The sequence below is a fragment of the Solea solea genome, chromosome 14, assembly GCF_958295425.1.
Source record: "Solea solea chromosome 14, fSolSol10.1, whole genome shotgun sequence".
Classification (NCBI taxonomy): domain Eukaryota; kingdom Metazoa; phylum Chordata; class Actinopteri; order Pleuronectiformes; family Soleidae; genus Solea; species Solea solea.
In genome coordinates this window covers 10,814,637-10,826,813 of record NC_081147.1, presented here as the reverse complement: position 1 = coordinate 10,826,813, position 12,177 = coordinate 10,814,637, and the positions used below count along the sequence as shown (strand labels likewise).

The following is a 12,177-nucleotide window of genomic DNA, read 5'->3' as shown; positions in this document are numbered from 1 at the left end:
GGTTAATGTTTGCTGACATAGTGTAATAATCTGACAAAGTGAGACGGACATTGGTAGAATACTTAAACACACAAACGCAGAGATAGGCAGAGATTAAGTCTTCAGATAATGTTTTATAATGCTTTCATTTTATTGCAGTTTCAGGAGACTTTTTTTTGTCAACATCTGCTATGTGTGTATTCCTTATGTTGTGAGGACCTAAATCTGTTTACACAGTCACATTATAGGGACACCAACAAAAATCAAGTCCCATAATGCAAATTACTATATTTTATGGTGAAGACATGTTTTAAAGTTAGGCCATGGTCAGAGTCAGGGTTAGGATTAGGCCAGTAGTAATTATGGTTAAGGTTAGAGTAAGTCTCCAGGAAGTAAATGTAAGACATGCTCTCTGAAGTCATGGAAAGCCTAATCCTCAAAACCCATATGGCAATATAATGATTTTTTTCAAATTGACTGATACATCCTAAACACAGTCAGCAGCATTATATTAGTATTTTGATTTACTCAGAGGTTAGTGGGAGGGTGTGCTAAACACTTCCACAGCGAAGGTCAATCTCTTCTCAACCCTCCTCCCAGTCTGAGATGATGTCGCTTCACGTGGTTCAGCTATAACCAATCTCCCAAAGGGATTGTTAAACCTCAGTGATGAAGAATGATATATGTGGGGTCAACAATAAATGGAGGAGGAACGAGTGCCAGTGAGGAGATATTGATGGTACAGTATTTACACTGAACCTTGTATCTCGGTGGAAATGGAATACCACAGCCAAGTTTCAAAGGAACGAAGTACTGCTTTTCATCTGCACGGTGTGGTTGTTTTTTCATAGACATAGGCACCTTGTATGTACTGACAGCATATTTTTCTTTTTTATTCCGATAATTGCACCGACCATGCTGCTAGACTTAAATGTAGAGAAGATTTTCCTGGGATGTTTCAGTGAGTAAGGGATGGCCACTGATCTATCTTAAAGTGCATTCTCACCAAACAGGAAGTGTCTAACCCTAACAACTCACCTATGGCTAATACCAGAATTAACAAACAGCCAATAACCAACCAAACACCCAACATCTTGAATCAAGTAACACACATTTTCAGAAGTTACCAAGTGGTCCATTGTCTCATTTTCAGCTAAGCCCCCTCCTTCTCTCTCTCTCTCTCTCTCTCTGCACATATAGCGACAATCCTCCATGTCCGGTACTAAACTGGGACGCTGGAAGAATCTCGGTGCTGATTGGCTTTTGTGACATCAAGTAAAACCAATGGTTTCACCTAATAAAGTGGAAGGAATCCACGATTTCTGTCGACATATTCGCATTGCAAGGAAAAAGTGTGTAATGTTCTGTTTGAAAACACCATTGGACAGTGAAGTAAATACAATTGTACTCTGCGCTTCCTTACCCTATCATCACCTATTTGCTTCATACCTGTCTTAATATCATACCTTCATAAATATCTGAGACAAAGTTTGACCTTGTAAGGAAATGATGACTTTCCAAGGGTTAAGACCTGTCTTTGGGTTTAGGGTTAGGGTTAGGGTAAGGGGTTAGAGAATGCATTATGTCTTCACTCAGAATGCTGTACAAGATTGTGTGTGTGTGTGTGTGTGTGTGTGTAAGGAATATAGAGTTCACATGTCCACTGTGACTGCTGCAGTGTTTACAGTGCTCTTGCATACACAAGGAAATAATGGGTCACTTATACAACAGAGGCACTCACTCTCTCCTAATGAATCACCATGTGTCCCACATAATCTAATTGGGAGCATGTAATTTCATAATTTTGTGTCATTTCACATTTAATTAAAAGCTCTCAAAAAGCTTTTTTTTACATCTGGATGTGACAACAACACAACAACAGAACCTTCATATTCAGATTTTGAACACTGAGTCTTGAGGTTATGTTGTTTGAGGCCCTGTGTTGTTCCCAGAGCTACCTGGTGGGATTACACAGTCTGTTTTTGAAATCACTCACCTCTTGACCTTTAGTACAGCATCCCATCCGAATTTATGTTGGAGCTTTGGTTTGCCTCATAAAAATACACAGTCACACACGTGAATCTTCTACAGCGTCATATAATGACCCATTAATAATGGAATAATGGAAATAATGGATGATGGTGAGCCAATACATCAGTGTGCCTGTCACTCTGGCTGTGCATGACAGTGTGTGTGCTGCACAACCGTCACTGACTACATATTAACTACCAGTGAAAACAGACATTCAGACAAAAAGATACCAGGTTTTAGTGCAACAGAGTAAGTGACACCACTGTCACCTAATTAAAGGAAATGAGAGCTGCATCAATGGTCTGTATTCGGGGTCAGTGAGGGTCACATACGGGACCATGCCAGCATCATGATGTGGGCCTTTTTCAGTCAACTTCAATGTAGAGCAGAGGCTTCCTGCACTCTGGATGGGGATCACAAGCAGTCCATTGTGTGCAGCTGAGTGAGCGATTGTATGTTATGGTGGAAGTGGAGGGTCGAGGGCTGAGAAGACTGTGACCAGGTGTCATGTGATGGCTGGAAGTGAACACAATCGCTACTTGAAGAAGACCGTAAACAGCATTAACCTCTGTTGGTATTCTTGCGTCCATCCAAGCCGCTGCAGTAAACCCTCACTCATTCATGTCACACACGTGGGCCTTCTACAGCGTCATATAATGACCCATCCCTTCAAGCCTGTAGTGTTTTTATGTCTGTTTCAAATCCTTTGAATCCTTTGGAGCATGGATTCCGCCCTGTCACCCCCAGAGAACATGATGACCTTTCCTTTAGTTTGCTGGAGTATACTCAGTATAGTGACCGAAGCATGTTGCAGTTGTTTTATCATAAATATGTGGATACATGTCTGAAATAACTTTACATGATAGTCTACGTTTATTATTATTAAATATTCTAATATTTAATACATGAGTTTGGATTAAATTATCTGCAGAAATGAGCCTTTGATGCCCCAGTGAGACACAAAAACAAAATGAATAGGTAATATTCCAGGTGCCATGACTGCTGAAAACATAAAGGGATTGGGAGCTGTGTTTTTGAGTCATTTAATGTAAGGGAATTGCACCGTGTTATTCTACATTCTGGGCTTCTTGGGCTTTCAAGGATATTGAGGAAAATGTAAAATACACAATGTATTTATATACAGTACATTTACATTTAGAGATTGCGGGCTAATGAAACTATAAGCACTTAGATGTCGTTATAGTCAAAAGGCCATCAGGGTTAGAATAACCATCCTTGCATTTAACATGAATGAAATGAGTAAAAACTAGGCTGAAACATTGTGAACATGTGAATTTGAGCTTTTCTCCTATTGCTTGTTAGCGCACCCTGTACTCTTTCTAAAGCAGGGGTCTCAAAGTGGCGGCCCGGGGGCCACATGTGGCCCTCCAAACAATATTAAGTCATTTCTATATGTTTTTATTTTTAAATGAATAGATTAATTTTGCATCATAAATATGTTTTTTTTATGGTTGCATATTAAAACAACATATATTTTGAAATTCCAATCCAACTTTATTTGTAAAGCACTTTAAAACAAACACAGTGGACCAAAGTGCTGTACAGAATAATGGATAAAAAGACAGAAGAAGTAAAAGACAGAAAAGCTCACACGAGGCAATAGAGTACATATAAAAAAAAGGAATTAATACGGCATATTGATGATATGAGCTCATAACGTCCACCACAACTGTTGCTTTTCCCAAAAAAGTTGGGCTTTTTTTTACTTGACTGGCCCCCGACTGACCTGAGGAGACCGTCAGTGGCCCACAGGTCATTTGAGTTTGAGACCCCTGTTCTACAGGGTGAAATAAATAGATTAAAATGTGAATGCACATTAATGCACATACACCTACTGTTGCGGAGAGCTAGGACTGTATGTTGTTTTAGGTGGATTTGCTGGAACACCTCATCCACACAGACACTCCGATTAGAGAGCAAGGCCGGACACAGTAGAACAGAAATTTGCAGCTTCATTTCCATATCAAAAGACTAATTAGCGACACTAAAACACTAAATTCAGCACTGAACAGTTCTTGCAGTAATAATATGGAATTTACAACACCTACAAGGACATACAGATGTAAATATATTCAGTCAAAATGAAAAAAAAAATCCTGCAAAACACCCCATGAAATGATATGTAACAACAACACAATATAACTAGTCACTTTGTAATTATTCAAGCTTTGTAATAATGATATTATTTGCTTGAATAATCATGGACCGTAAAATAAATTGATATGCTATGTTTCCTTTAATTCCAGGAAATCCAGCTTATTTAACTGATCATATACGCTTATGAAGCAGTACAGTGCTGAATCACTCGTCATCAGTGAGCGAGGTTTTACAGCCAGCAGCAGCTTTAAAATCTATTCTTTTCAAATGTCTTTAAAAATACTGTTATTAATTTCAATAGACTATTTTATAGCTTTTCCTCTGCTTTATATGTGTTCTTGTAATAGATATTATTAAATGTTATTAAATGTTAATTTATTTTTAAAAACACACACACACAATATGCAGTACATTTACACTTCTATGTTCTGGATAAATAAGATAAGCAGAGTCCTGGACACCTGGTTCCACATTACAATAGCTGTATATGATGATGAGTCTTTACTGTCTGCAAGTCTTGATGGCAGCTCACAGTGCTTCTATGGCCTGTATCTACTTTTGACTGAAACAATGACTGAAAATTCTTTTTAGATTTACACTCTGTGCAGGAAGAAAAAACAGATCGATGAGAAACACTGGAAGACGCACTAGGGCGAAAGGCAGGATACACCCTGGGCAGGTCGCCACAGGACAAACGTACAGTACAGAGATGAAAAAAATATTAATTCACACACTCACACCTATGGGCAAATTAGAGTACCCAATTAACATTGGCATGTTTTTGGACATGTGGGAGGAAACCAGAGAACCCGGAGAAAACCCATGCACACACAGGGGCAGAGCATGCAAACTCCACACAGAAAGGCCTGGACCAGGACACAAATCAACAACCTTCTCTAGGGTTAGTCCACTGTGCGGTCCCCAACTAAGTTATAGTGGGACACAAAGAGCTTTCAAACCGATGAATACATCTCATTGCAAGGAGTACAAAGTGTGTAAGAGACTGGAAAAGTGGCTCATTTAACTGCGCTATTATCACGATGACCCAGTTTCATTCCACGTCATCATTATCAGTAAACCTCTAAATCCTCCTTTCTTCTGTTGTCAGAGAAAGACCTCAAATCGGTTGCTTCTTTCGCCGCTGAATAAAGAGTTTTCTTTTTGGACAAAAACTTGAGTTTCTGCCAAACATTCACCTCTCAATGTTCCCTTCCTCCTCCTCTTCTTTGGCTACTAGAACCCCCTATGGCTAAGATTAAACTAATTCAGATAACACTGTGCACTGGGCGGCTGAATTGTAAAGTAAATTAGCGAGCCCTCATGAGTTTCTGCTTCTTAACATCTGCTCATCAATGAGTGTCTTGCTTGTCTGGGCTTTGTGTTCAGACTCATTTAACTAGATTTGGAATTGAGAGTTTCCATGTTAACTCTTTTATTTTTTTTTGTTTTGCATCACCTCTCCAGAGAAGACTTGTTCATTTCATTTAGAGAAGACGAAAAGCTTTGGTAGGCTGTGTAGATAATGACTACTAAATGGCTGCTGTTATAAACAGCTGCATTGTAACCACAGGAGGATGCTCATTATCAGTTTTAATTCAGTTGAAATACCACATCATGTTATAAAGAAATACTGTAAGTGAGTATGCAGACAGGAATAAACATAACCCGGAGATGGGATTTGCGTGTGTGTGTGCGGAGAATAACATATACCATATGACTATTTTTGACAGCGATTTCTTTCTTTAACCACCAGAACATAAACACATTTTTTTCTACATATACAGAACAAAAAATCTAAACAAAACAAGCTTTGTTTTTCTCTCTCCCCCTCAGCTTCCCCTCGATTAAACACATCGCGTGAAGAATTACTGTAGTGACAATAGAAGAAAAAGGAAAGACATCAAAATAAATCCTTTCTTTTGAGAATTGTATCATTTTAAATTCAAGCTGTCCAATTCCCATGTTGTTTGGTGAAAAACAGCACTTTTTTTTTTACCAATGCCAGAAGGGTTGATATGATTTGGGGAAGTGATGGGGGTGATAACATTTTAAAAGTTAGTCAAACTGAGGAGCCTTTCTCTGTGTGTGCGTCACAGCGCGGCCAAAAATACACTGATGGTCAAAATAATTTCATTATGATACAGAGTGACTGTCGTGGGCCCCGCTGCACTGTTCACAAGCTTTCTGTTAGAGCAGCAACAGGGGATTTAAGTGAGAAGTGGGCCCTCGTCTTTAGGGTGAGTAAGTTCAGGGTTAAAGCTGCAGGGAGTTGATGCGTTTGGTGCCACATGATGTGAAACAGTGGTCAGCCTGAGGGGAGCTGTCTGTTATTAATGTGTAATGAATGACTGACTGATGGACACATGTCTCAGTATCCGCTTGACATACTTTGACTCCAGACCCATCTGTAAGCTGTTTGTCAGCTTCACTTTCATCCAGCCGGACCTCAACAACAACCGTAACCCCCAGCTTCACCTTTCACCCCCCTCGCTCTCTGGAAGTTAAGAAAAGGCAATCTGTGCGTGGCCTTAGGTGAGAGTTGACTGGCCATGTGTCACATGTACTGTACACTACACCACTCTCCTATGAGATTGTACACATTTTAGAGAACTGAACGGTGAAAAAGCGGAGCTCCAGGAAGCATGTGATGGGATGTCAGTAAACTGCACCCCGACAGATCAGGATACCACAGAAGATCTAATGTCGGGATTTTTGTCTGATTTGTATACCGACATGACTTCAGGCCTCAGTGAAAACTCTTGCTTCCGTGTCCCTGTTTGTCCTAATCCCTGAAGCCTTGATATCACATCAATAGGCCTTTCTTTGTGTCATACTTTCTGCCTTCACATGACAATATCCCCGTCGTCTTTATTAAGGCTTTTACTGAAAGGCCGCCTTTGAAGTTTTCATTAAGGTAATTGAAGCTATAATAACACATCACAGAGGACTGCTGATTCTCATGATCTCATGATTCTCATTTGCAAAGAGAGTCTGAACCAGTTTCCGCTCAGAATGAAATAGAAGCGGCTCTTCACTCTCCTTGAACATGTCAGGAAACTGATCAACACTGAGACCTAATCACCTCTGATGAGACAAATGTGATGCATGAAGAAAGAAAGGCAATTAAATCAGCGCTGCAAAACTTGGAAAGCACTTTGGAGCAGTGAAATCTTTTAAAAAGGGAAAAGGGAATTTGTCTGGGACTTTCCTGTCTTCCCTTCTGGTGAGCATCTGTGCCATGAGGTACAATAACACTGCGATCACAGATTACCATCCCTAGGATAGCTCTGCTCTGCAAATGAAAACAGAGGTCTTTTTGTGCAAATGGAGGAGATGGAGGAGGAAGACGATCATGTGCTTGATATTATCTGTTTATGGAGTGATAATACAGTAGCCTTTTATGTTCCATCCACCAAGGTCCACCTCCATCGGCTCTTTTCTCTCTAGTGTTTTTTTCTTTTCTTTTTTTTAATCAACCTGGCCGCCACAGCTATGTCTGATTATGTACTGTATGTTTCATTGCTTCTCTTAATAACATATATAACATAATAACACACACACACACAGTGCAAATGATTGTTTCACATTGAAGAGAAATGGAGAAAGCGCAGCAGCAGTGAAGGGAATGATCAGTGTTGTGATGTGTCTGGGAAAGGAAGTTGAACTTGTGTGCTTTTGTGACACTCAGTGGTTAAAGAGTGTAGCTCAGTGTATAATAAACAGTCAGAGGGACCACGATTCAAAGGAATGAATGTAGAAATCCATGCATTTATTTAAGGAGAAACAAATGATACTGTTGCTGTTATATTAAATCTCAGAAGATAAGAACTGGACAATGACTAAATGACTAAATAGTAACACAGTAACACACCAAAGGATAAAAATACAAAACAACAACTGAGATTCATTTCATTTTAGTAGCACAGTGACACTTTCCCTTAACACAATACTTACTATTTCTATGGGTTTATTTTCAGACTCTTGTGATTGGCCAGGATGCACCCCGCCTTTCACCCTGTGTCAGCTGAGATTGGCACCATAAAGCGGAGTGAGTGAGAGTGATTTGTTCTTTATGCGCTGTGATAAACAGGGACACCAGGAGATGGCAGTGTAACCATTATGATTTTGAACTCGAGGCTTGGAAGTGCATAATGAGAGCACTTTTTTTCTAACTGATAAAACAGTAAATTAACTACTTTACTTTACTTTGGCAGTTATTTGATTCTCTTGCTCATTTTATTTGGTTTGAATTCCCTCAAGTGCAGCATTGCAAACACATTTCTGGCAATGATGTTTGTGGTTACCAGATTCTGTTAAACCCCCCCCCCCCCCCATCAAAGTGGGCCATCCTTCTATCTACAACAACCTCCTCCAGACTCATCTCCTCATGACCACATGAATATCTCTTTATTTGATCTCCTACTGAATGGAGTTAGTGCCCAGGGTTTACTTCATTGTGTCCAACTGTGCTCAATTCAGTCAGTTTCAAGATACCAATGAGTCAATGTTAAAAAGAATGGCTTTATTTTTTGTTAGTGGTGACGTTTCTCACTAATCAGACAGAATCGACTTACATGTTAAACCAATTTTATCTTCAAGTGCGTAATAGGACTGTCAGCATATCTAAAAAGATTGCACATGGTGGCTTTTAATTACAGCGTGCATGTCAGAGAGGAAGTAAGCACACTGAACTGACATATTTGATGATTTAATGCAGTCATTTGTACACAACATGACTATAGTAATACAATGTATACTATTGATGCTTGCTGTTTATATACATGATCACAGTGCATATATATATATGTATATACAGTCTCACATGTATATATATATATATATATATATACATATATATATATATATATATATATATATATATATATATATATATATGTATATATAAACAGACCTTCTTGCCCTCTCCTGACTCCACTTTCAGCATATGTGCACTTCAAATAAACCCTTCAATTCATGTGTTACTACTGAGACGACAAGTGAGTGCCATGGGACCAATCCATGGGCCGTATGTAAACATTTTACATACCTTATAAGAAGAAGTCTATGAGAAAAGCTTTTTTATCACTCTATTTATAACACGTGTAATCATTTTTCCCTTTTAACAGGAAGAAATCTCTGACAGAACCAGACAACTATACTTCTTGCACTTCTGTTGTCCTCTCAATAAAGCAAATTCAAAATCTCTTCCTCCTCAGTTAAGCGACTAACCATACATTATCAAAAGTAGCACAGAGATACAAATAAACAAATCACAGAACCAGCTGGAGGTGAGTGATTACGCAAACACCACTGAAAATATGTGCAGGAACATACGCTGAAAATGTTGCGTTAATCACTGTTTTAAGTTTTATTGAACAACAGTTATTGATAATTATCAGTTATCAAAGCGCCAAGCAACGGAGTATGAATCAGATTTGATTCCCCACCCAGCTCATGACCTGGTTCTTCTATGATTTTGTACCACCCCTGTTTGTCATTGCAAATCGAATTGAGGACAAGCGGCGGCGGAAAGCCTCTCCAGAGAAAAAATAAAGCATAGGGTCAAAGCAGGAGTTGGCAGCAGCCAGACTCAGCGTCACCACCACAGACTTCTGCATCGCAACCTTCTCTGAGCAGGTGGTGTCGTTCCGAGTCATAAAGTTCAGGTGGATAGTTCGCTGCACATGGTACGGTGTGAAGCAGATGAGGAAGGTCAGCAAGACAATGACAATCATTCGGATGGCTCTGATGCCGGTGTCCCGTTGCTGTCTAGCAGCATTGGTGCGGGTGAGTAGGGCATGGATGATGCCAGCATAGCAGAGCAGGATTACCAGGAATGGCAGACCGAAGCCTAAAGTCACAGAAAGATGGTTCAGATTACGTAGTTTCAGCCAATCGCCCGGCCCTGGTTGAGGATCGAAGCACTTGGTTTTATTTGTGGTCGAATCCAAATGCTGGCCAGTCAAGAGGAAGGGAATTGACGAAATACAGATGAGCAACCATATGACAACGGACACCAGTCGGGCACGGTTCTCTGTCACCAGCCGCAGGTTCTGCACAGGGAAGACAATGGCCAAGAAACGTGTGATAGACATGGCAGCCATGAAGTAAATACTGCAGTAGAGGTTGACATAGAGGCAGTAGGAACTGATGCGACAGAGGATATCCCCGAGGTCCCACTGGCCCTTTTTGACATAGTAAATAATTCGCATTGGCAGTGTCAAAACAAAGAGCAGGTCAGACACAGCCAGGTTTATCATGTAGACATGAAAGGGAGAACTCTGCTGGCTTGTTTTAATCAGCACTGCCAGGGCAAACCCGTTCCCAACCAGGCCGAACACAGTGATGAGGGCGTAAGATGTGGAGTACACCTGGTTACGGAAGTCATCGATGGACGGACAGTCCTCAGATTTTATGAAAGTATTGTTTGTCAGATTTAGGTGCTCCATGAGTGACTTTACACCTGCAGCTCCTAAGACAGAGAGAGAGATGACATGAGAGCATGGCAGAGTGAAGCTTGTGGTATGGCAGATTGTTTCAGAGATAGGCGTTGTGTTCTGGTGCTCTGCTGAGACTTGAGAGGAATTTGCTTTTAAATCTGAATCCCCTGCACTTTACTTTACTTTACTGTGTGATGATTTACATTCATTCATCCATTTTCTTTTGAGTAAAATCCAAAGCTGACTGTGTGTCATTCAACTGTTTACTTAAGAAAATGTTTACACTTGTCACGCACTGTGTTACACATGCTCTTACTTAACACGACAACTCTGTACTTCCCCATCAGGAAATTCAAATTATATGTAACAATTAAGGTACAAATTTTATTCAATTGAAAGAAATGTTTTAAATAAACATTTTTACTTACCACTGATGTCAGAACGGTGCTGCCAGTTGGTGCTGCTGCCTCAGACTGTGTCTATTCTGCTCCTCTTTCCTGTCTGCAGCAGTAGTGGGAGGACACTGATGCAGTTTGATTCTTCTTCATAACCCTGGAAGGATTTCAGAGAAGGATGGTCAAGTACAACAACCACACATTAATAAACATGAAGTGTGGATACACCCATTTCAATCTAATCCAATTTATTAATAAAGCTCATATACATTGGTGACCAAAGGGCTGTGCAGTTATAAAGCAAACCTTGACACACACTTAAAAAACACTTACACTTACATACATTAGTTACACAAAAGTTATTTGCAGTGCGTAACATTAAATATAAACATGTCCGTTAAATTCAAACTACATGTGTTCACACAATGCTGATTAACTCAGTCAGCCCATCAGTACCTTGTGTCAACCAGTGACAATTCTGCGCTGCACACAGGAAGTACAGATGGATGCAAAAGCAAAGCGAGGCGACTCCAAACAGGTTGTCGTATGACTGAACACCCAAAGAAGCACCCGTGAGAATGTTCAAAGGTGAATTCCACTGCTCAAAAAGCGGTCGTGTCACCGTTTGGTGCTCCTGCGATAATGCAGCTTCAACACTAGTTATCAAGATGTACAATAATAGAAATGTACCAAAGTAACATCAAAGCAACTGAATTATACATTTAAAAAGATGTTAAAGTCAGCAGTAAAGGTGGCAGACCCATGACACCTTTTCATTTATGTTAGTTAGCACATGCACATACACATCAATCGTTATTTGCACACACAATTTGCATTTCACTTTTGTTGATTCAAAGTTAAAACATGACTCACATTAAGGTGCTCTATTTATTTCTGAGGCATCGACTTGTTCTCTGCTGCTGAGGGCGTCTGGCATAAGTCGGCTGCAGGGAGTAATGAAGCTAAATTCAGGGAATGGAGCGCCTCATTAGAGTATATCACCTCCCTGCCTTTCACAGAACATTGTTGATTCATTATGAAAATGAATAACATTTCTTGGCTAAATAAAAGCCTTGCTTTCAAAATCCACCAGTAGCAAGTCCTCATTTCTTTCAGCTCGGCCCCTCACAGTGTTTAGACATTGAGATTTTAAAATGTGTGTTTGCCCAGAAAATAAAGTTTATGTTTTTGAAACGGCACTACAGGGTCAAAGG

General features: G+C 40.0%; 1 protein-coding gene across 1 annotated transcript; it reads right to left on the bottom strand.

Annotated features, from left to right (window-relative positions):
- Nucleotides 1–9,045: 9,045 nt before the first annotated feature.
- On the bottom strand, nt 9,046–11,083 carry cysltr1 (cysteinyl leukotriene receptor 1). The gene is made up of 2 exons (XM_058650261.1): nt 10,997–11,083; nt 9,046–10,600 (listed from the first exon to the last, which is right to left on the bottom strand). Exon 2 carries the CDS (start codon nt 10,575–10,577, stop codon nt 9,597–9,599), a length of 981 nt encoding a protein of 326 aa, XP_058506244.1. The 5' UTR covers nt 10,578–10,600; nt 10,997–11,083; the 3' UTR covers nt 9,046–9,596.
- Between the last annotated feature and the right edge of the window lie 1,094 nt (nt 11,084–12,177).